General features: G+C 46.8%; 1 protein-coding gene across 1 annotated transcript in view; it reads left to right on the top strand.

Annotated features, from left to right (window-relative positions):
• The window catches only part of LOC144477146 (uncharacterized), a 330,738-nt gene that overhangs the window by 314,313 nt on the left and 7,858 nt on the right, over positions 1–8,567 (top strand). The window contains exons 7-12 of the mRNA XM_078194634.1: positions 3,256–3,504; positions 4,760–5,024; positions 5,268–5,721; positions 6,675–6,939; positions 7,444–7,813; positions 8,126–8,415. Of these exons, the coding sequence (XP_078050760.1) occupies positions 3,256–3,504; positions 4,760–5,024; positions 5,268–5,721; positions 6,675–6,939; positions 7,444–7,813; positions 8,126–8,415 (1,893 nt within the window). The remainder of the gene's footprint in view (positions 1–3,255; positions 3,505–4,759; positions 5,025–5,267; positions 5,722–6,674; positions 6,940–7,443; positions 7,814–8,125; positions 8,416–8,567) is intronic.

Raw genomic sequence — 8,567 nt, 5'->3', positions numbered from 1 at the left:
TGCACGGCGACGTCGCCGCCGTGTTACTTTGTTAAGTCAGGAATATTGGCCGTCGGCAAATACCGTGGACCAGAGCGCGTATCGTCGGTTATTGCGAGCCCCCGGTCCTGCAATATGAACTGGAAATTGTTGTATTCACCGGCGGAACCCTGCGCGCCGTTCTCTCTCTCCGAAAAAGCGCCTGCGACCCGGAGAACCGTTTTGTTTTGCAGAGGGGGGCGGGTGGGAGAGAGCGGAGGCTGCAGGGATCCGCTGGAAACCTCACCGCGTTCCCTGCACAATGGAGTTACGAAATATGACATGGTAGGAGGGGTGCAAAGGGAGCCGCGCGTGTGTGTAGCTTGCTACACTCGATTGAACGGAACTTTATTTAAGCGGCGGCCAAACAAAGTTTCAAAGATCCTAATCGAGCCCCGACCTCTCTCTTCTTTATTCTCACGGAACTGGAGAGAGAGAGAGAGAGAGAGAGCTGCTTTTCGGGGCTGCGACTCGCGTCGTTGCGAAACTGTTCGCGAAACGGAAACCCTTGACCGGAGATTATTATTATTTGTATATAAAATAAATTGCTGTTGTATTAAAAACAACGAGGTGTTAATATAATACTGAGAATTAAGTATTAATTCTCCTGTTAATATATTTACTGTATTAAACTCCTTTCAATATATATATATTTATTTAAATATATTTACATAATAGTCAAAGTAATACCAATGTCCTGATACCTTCTATAGTCGCTGCAACTATGCCAAAGGCTCGTTTCCACTCGACGAGCCATGGAGAAGCTAATGGAAACGTCACAGCGAGACATCGGCCCGCTGTCGTCGATAAGTCCGTAGCGTTCGCGATTTGTTTAATCGAGATCGAGCGTCCGGGCGGCTCTCGGTAGTAAACGAAACGGAAGTAGCATTATTCGATACACGCGGCGGCACGCACGGTGCCCCGGGTGCCGGTTCCCGTGCTACCATTGTCTAGGCGTTGCGCCGCCGCCAGGAACAACAATCCCGCCATGACAACTCGCACGCGAGACACAATAACCGGCCAGTGGCCCGTGCCGGCCCGCTTGTTATTGGACGAGGGTGGAAAGCTTTTTACGACGGTGTCATCGTGCTTTCTCCCCGACTGAAAAAAAAAGAAAGAAAAAGAAAGAAAGAAAGAACGAGAACGGCCGCGACAATAAACGCTCGGCCGTTTCGGATCGGCACGTGAGAGAATCCGAAGGGTGTCTCTCGTTATCTGGCCGTGGTTATCGACGACGACGTAACGCGAGGGAGGCTCTACACCGTTCTCCATCCCCCGCCCTCTCTCTCTCTCTCTCTCTCTCTCTCTCTGTGATGCTTCCGCCAGCATCGATGCTTCCTGCGGGATGAAATCGAATCGGTTACTCGAACGGATATAAATTTAAGGAGAGCGCCGCGGAATTGAAATCGCGCTCCTGGTGGAACTGTATCAGGTAGCCGGCTACGAGAATACTATGAACGTGGGTGTAAGAATGTTGTACAATAGTGTAGGATATTGTAAGACAGGCTGGGATCCCATGGGACGTTCTATTAGCTGGGTTGCTTACGAATAGGGGATTTATAACTAGGGTTGTTATGCAGCAGCTATATACAGAAGAAAAAGAATTCCTGAAGAAATATTAAATCTATACCGTATTTAAAATTATTATTGTACGACTATATATACATTTCGTTCGAACAATACCGAAGCCAGAATCACCGTTATCGCGAACACTTCCGATTAAACGCCCTTACGCGGGCGTCTATCATTCCCCCTCGCCGCCTAGCAAATACGTCTTCGTGGTTCGATGCGTCTCACAAGCTGTCAAGTTGCAGAGAGAGAGAGAGACTCCTCCGCGTGGCTCCGGCGCTTTCTCAAGCCGTTAACCGCCGCGGTGACACCGCCTCAAAATTAGATTAGAAATTTCACGAGGTCGATGCGTGCAATTTAGAGGCGCGGAAGCGGCAGTCTGTCTCCCGTCGCCGTTGCGACGATAAATTACCAAGGCAGACTCGCGAGAAGCCTGATGCCAGGGCGGGCAGGGGGGAGAGAGAGAGAGAGAGAGAGAGCGAGAACGTGAGACAGGGTTGATGGTAGCGAAAATTTTGGAGAGGGAAGCAGATTTCGAGAAAGCAAGAGAGGGAGAGACAAAGGGAGAAGCGAAAGGGAGACAGAGAGAATGGAGAGACTGAATTGGAGGTAGTACAAACTTTAGAGAGTGCGACAAGGGGGTGTAGAGGAAAAGAGAAAGAGAGAGAAAGAGAAGGAGGCTCGAGGGTAATGAAAATCTTAGGGAACGAGAAAAGGGGATTTCGAGTAACAGAGAAAGAGAAAGAAAGAATGGAAGGTGGAGAACGAGAGAAAAAGGGAGGAAGAATGAACGAGAAAAAAGGAAATATGGATGAAGGAAAAATGAAAGAAAAAGAGAAAAAGACAGAAAGAATGAAAGTCAAAGTGGTAAAGAAAGAATGAAGAAACAAAAGAAACAACGGAAAAAACAATGAAAGAAAGAAAGACGGACAGACCGGAGGGTGGGTGTGGGGAGTCGGATGTGGCGCGGGGGGAATTCCAAGAAGCGGCCAGTTTGTATTTTTATTTTCGGCCGGGGCCGGATGACAGAAAATCGTTGGCCTCCCTTCACTTTCCCGAAGAAGGGGGTGGTAGACATTAGCAAGGGCCGCCTGGCTGGCACGACTGTTATAAATCAGACACACGCACCCTCTATTAGCACCCCTGTCTCCGACAGGTCTCCGCAGCCCTAATTTAACGTTAAACGCCTTTCTGCTAATAACGCTCGGTCGTGTTATTAACTCCTGCTACGGGCTGCAACGAGCACACGCTCGCGAAAAAAAAAGCACAAGTCTGCTTTATGGAGAAATCTCGAGATTTTCGCGAGACCGAGCGTCGAAGACGTTACTTGGCTAGGTCCATTTTGATTTCCAATGGTTGCATCAGGGTGTGCTAGTCGCGGGGTTCAATTTCATATGCGTAAATGCATTTCATAAAATAGAATACATAATGGTAGTAATAATAATAATAATAATAATAATAATAGTAAGCAATATAATTAAAATAATAACTATAATATGCATAAAATATTCTCAATTCATATGTATAAAATGCAATAAGTCGTCAAATATTTCACACACATAATTTGCTAATAATTTCCCTTTTATATTAAAAAAAAAAAAGAACTTGTGGCGATTTTTGTACGAAGATTCTCATACGGTGTTCACCGTGTTCTCTGTTTGGAATTAGGCACGCGTGCATCAGTACCAGGCCCAGATCTCGAAGCTGCAGTTAGAGAACGAGTCGATGAGGGGTCAGCTGCGCGGCTTGGAGGCTGCGTGTGCTGGTGAAGTGCATGCCGCTCTGGTTGCACGCTTGGCGACCTTGGAGACCGAGCACGCGGCATTGGCACGGGACGCCGACGCCCAGCGTCGCCAGTACGAGCGGTGCCTGGACGACGTCGCCAACCAGGTGGTCCGCGCCCTTCTATCCCAAAAGGTTCATTGCTATGCTCTCGTTACCACGTCCTCGACTTGTCTTCTCTCTTCTATCCTTCTTCTTCTCTCTGTCGTCTGTCTCTTCTTACTTAACAAACTCTCTACGATACTTGCAAATAATTAAAATTATTAAAAACACTTGAAATAATATATCCTTCCAATTTCTGTAACATTGACTAAACAATTATGTCCAATCTAATTCATTGTCTTAACTATGCTGAACGAACTGAAACTGGTCCTAAACGTATAGCACATTTGCCATCGAGTATTTAGTTATTAATGTACCATTACGGAGCCCCATGTGCATCGCCTCGAACACCATATGCTCCTCAAATAGTTGCACAAGGGATTGTCTTGTAGTTTCCGTGTGCTCTGGTTTTACAGTCAGATACAATTTCTATTTGATTAGTATGGTTATATTATCAAGGAATTAATTCACTATTTAATTACCGGTGGGGTTTTGTTAATTCAAAAAATTGACGATAATAGTTTCTTTAAATATTGTTTCTTCGTGACAAGTATACTCGTGAAGAACAGCTGAACCAATTAAATTAAATGATGTATTATTGGTTTATATATTTTAGAAATTAAATTATACATTTCACGATATGATCACGGTAACATTCCAAAGAGATTGCAACAGCTGTCTATTGAAATAAAAATCGGAGGAGCATATGGACAGTTACACAAAAACACCCCGACACTGTCTTGTACAAATAATCCAACAATTGCACAACTTTCAATAGATATATTAATGACAATGCAACTTGGTCGAGCGTGTCAGTCGTCTATCAACCGATCATCCTCGACATCGATCCCGTTTAATCCGCCCCGAACTGCAGCACCGGACCATCGTAAAGCCACCGAGAGTGTCCCTGTCCCGAACCGTGGATTACGCGCAGCTATACCAAAAGAAAGCGCAGCACCCGCTTGCAGATAACAAACACGTTGGAATTGCCTAGCTAGAACTAACCGTCCACCTAACAATCAAGCCAGCCAAACGTCTATAGCTCCGCAGCCGTAGAAACAAATCAGTCGATAACCACTGCGCTCCGCTGCTCTATTGTCTGTAACTTAGCCATTAGTTGTTACCAAAAGAAACCGCTTCTGCGCGCCAAAATAAAAAAATAAAAAAGAGTGTGTCCAGCATCGAAGTCTTCGGTCCTCGTATCTCTCTGTCTGCTATCGCGCTTATACTATTTTGTCCACCGGTGCCCGGGAAACCAGGCTGACGAACTCGTCCGTTTCGTGCACAGGGTCTCAGGGAAGAGATCGGCGCGCTGCAGAGGCGCATCAGGGAGCTCGAGGCACAGAATCGAGCGCTGTCCGGGCTGCTGGCGCAGGCGGCCACGCCTGGGACACCGTCGGAACTGATACAAGGGATCCTGGAGGCTGGACCGGCTGCCGTGGTAGCTGCTTTAGGCTTGGACCCCGCCTGGGTCCCTTTGGCCAGGCCCAGGTCACTGAATCTACAGATCCCCGTCATGGCGGCCACCAAGTGCCGAAGGAACAGACCACTGGGTGCGAGCAACTGTATTTTTCAACGAGAAACCATAATTTCTCCATTACCATTTTATATATCACTTATTATCACTTTGACTTATTCCTATTTCTTTTCCGTCTCATTATTAATCAAAGAAATCTGTCTTAAGTACTTTCATTTTTTCCTTTTAAATGATGAAAGATTTCTCTAAGATTGATGGAACCCTGGAATTAAAGCGTAACAATAGGATTGTTCTAAGAACGAAACGTTTGACAATGCAGCCCAGAAACCGTCGGAAGAGGAGGGCAGCGAGAGCCCGGAGAGCGGAAACAGGGACGAGGGTTACTCGACGATGTCCAGCGACGTGCAGGGCGAGGGCGCCCGGCAAGAACCGTCCCGTGGTTTGGAGGACCTTAAAGAAGCGACCGACGAGACCGAGGCGGATGTTTCGCCGGACGCGCGGCTGGTCACCCTCGACGCCGGCGATCCGGACGTCCTCTTCCTACCGCTGAACCTCACCGTCGGCATCAACCCCCGCCACAGCTACCCGCCGACCAAAGATCTGCTGCCGTATCAGCACGTGATGCGCAGCTTTTCCGACAGTCATCTATGCCTGAAACTGACCGCCACGACCAACTTCACGCCGTACAAGCTGCCCAGTCCCATGGGCTCGTCGTCCCTTCTCTTGGTCGAGGAGGAGGGCTGGGACGCCGAGTACGTGCAACAGTGGCTCAGGTAACGACCTTTAGTAACGAAAAATCATCGTGGGATGACGATCTTTTTTTTTTAAATTAAACCTTGGAATCTCTAGTTTAAAACGGTATTTTTAGATTTTAATTTCGATGCATTGTTGTTACTGGAATTATTTAAATACGATGCCGCGATTGTCGTCTTGAAAATTGCCAAGTTTGAAAAAATGTGTGGACTTTGAAAAATTTTTTTTGAAGATGCCGTTTATGTAGGAACAAAGTTCGATCTTTTATCTTTAATTTAAAAAGAAATAATCCTAGCTGCGATTTTTTTTCGCGAAGTTATAGCAGTTTAAAGTTACCCTTGTCGATATCGTATGTCAACCCCCTAAAAAGGGGTGTGTTCCTTTACAGATTTAATTCTATAACTTCTTAGCAAAAATAATTCTGAGAATAATGGAAAATTTCACTATCGGAAAACCTCTTCCCCTTCCTATAGAACATAAAAATTAGCATAAAGATCCTCGACCTGGCTTCGTCTAAACGAAATCGTCGTTCCAAGGTATCGCGTCAGGACGTAAAGGGTTAAGCGCGGCGATTAACAACTCCAAGAGCCCTCTAAGGGCATAAAGGGTTAAGTACAACGGTTAACAACGCGAAATCGCCGATGAGATAGAGAGTCCGCGCCGGAATCGCCTTGCGCAGAGCGTTGCATCTAATCTCTCTCTCTCTCTCTCTCTCTCGAGCCAAAAGCACGTCTTTAAACAATTTCGGTATCCCGCGGAGCATCGCCGCGGGGGTGGAGGTTAAGGTATCGATGCAATTTGTGTAGGCGAGATAAGGGTCGGGAAAATTGAATTCGCCGGGATAAAAGAAAACCCTCTCTCGAGAGAGAGAGAAAGAGAGAGAGAGAGAGAGATAGGTGCCTCGTTCCGGCTTGTTCAATTTAAAGAAGAACACGATCGCGACACCGATTAAACGGCGAGAGATAAATTTCAGGTTGGACGACAGCAGGAGCGCCCAACAACACCGGGACCTGCTCGAGCTCGAATACGACAGAGCGGAACTGGAAGATTGGAGTTTCTCGTTGTCCACCGAGGACCTCGTTCAAAACGAGTCCATGGTATGGAAGGAGCCCGCCGCCACCACCACCCCCGCCCTGCCCGCAATCAAGGAGCATAATCCCCTGGAATTGGAGGAGGACGCGAACGAATGCTTGTGGAATGGCGCCAGTTACCTTGCTGATAGAACCGGAGGCGAATTGGTGTGTTTTTTCGTTACGGAATAAACTGAACGCGATTGATATTACTACGAACAACCGCGCTCGCGCGCGTACTACTCTCTAAATATTTGCCACCCCCTGATTCTTCTTCCACGGTCAATCCCCTCGAAACGAGACATAGACTTGTGCGACTCTGTGGGGAATTGTAGATTGACCTTACCGTGAATCCGGTGTCCCGAAGAACCGAAAGGGAGCGAACGACCGAACCGGTCATTTTACCTGGCGAATAAAGACGTCATGATTGACGAATCGGGTTTTCATCTGGACGCCATTGATAAAAGATTTCATAGAATAATCTAGGAATAATCTCATAACTAGAAATTGATTTAACAATGTTTTTAAGAACATTCTAAAGGAATATACATTCTTGCTAATAATTATTCCTAGATTTGAATGGAATTATTTAGTCGCGCGTTAAATCACCGTCGCGAGTCTGGCAAGCTGTTACAATGCGAAAAGGGGTTAACGTTGCGTCTCGTCGCGTAGGTCGCGCTCTTAATGGACGCCAGAACGACCGGATCGTGGCCGTACGCCACAAGTCCCGGCGCTTCGTGGAGCAGCGAGGACGGGGCGTTGGAGAATTCGAGCAAGAGATCGTCGGCGGCGTTGTCCGGGTGCAGCGACGACCCAGAATCACCATCGATCGGCACCGACTTCACCAGGGACTTCTACAGGCTGGTGAAGTTCGAGAGCACAAAGAGCTTGGCCAGCACGTCGTCGAGGAGCGGCAGACCGCCGCCAGACCGGGAGCAAGCTCTGCAGAGCGTTTTGTCGTTCATCGCTGAACAGCAGATGTACCTAGCCGAGCTGCCTAGCAACCTCTTGGAGCAGAACAACGCGTCTTTGACGACGGAAGGTTCGTATTCGTTGTTCGTTCCGACACTGGAATTATTCAGCTGTAAGGCTCGAGAATATTTATATTTTTATTTTATTTTATTCTCATTTATCTGGTATCTGATAATTTCTACTATCACTAAAAATAACATTTGACATTTATTTTAATTTTCCCTAGAATTTTACCTAGAGCAGGTTCAGTGCGATCATACGTTTTTGAATCCGATGATCTTCAGAAATTAATTAAGCAATGTAAAATAATAATAAAATTGAGCAATGTAAAATAATAATAAATTAAACGATTTGAGATAATAATGAATTGCTTTTGAAGTAGTATTGGACGAGGCTAGAAGCAAGGACGACTGCGGAGCGGACACGATGTGCACCGACATCGAAACGTCCGTCGATCAGGATAATAGCCGGCGAGAGAACGCCGTCGATGCGAGCAGCAACGACGATCTGCTGGATCAGATACCTGTGCCGTCACTGGCACCCGAGGAGAGAATAATCAGCGCTGTGGCTTGCAACGGCGGTGTCTCTTACACCACGGTGGCGCCATCGGAATTGGGAGCCGTTCCGGAGGAAGACGAGGAGGCGGCTACTTCCTCTACACCTAGCACGGTTGTAAGTCCTACTATAGGTTTCATTCGAAGTTACCGTGCTCTCCGAAACCGCTTAAATTAAACTTAATTACCGGCTTAACCAGCACCTGTAAAATTCACTTTATGCTGAGACAATTCGAGTCCAAATCTAATAATAGGCTGTAATAGAATAAT

The sequence above is a fragment of the Augochlora pura genome, chromosome 11 (genome assembly GCF_028453695.1).
Source record: "Augochlora pura isolate Apur16 chromosome 11, APUR_v2.2.1, whole genome shotgun sequence".
Lineage (NCBI taxonomy): Eukaryota > Metazoa > Arthropoda > Insecta > Hymenoptera > Halictidae > Augochlora > Augochlora pura.
The sequence above is the reverse complement of the archived record's forward strand: the minus strand, read 5'-3'. Positions and strand labels throughout refer to the sequence as shown.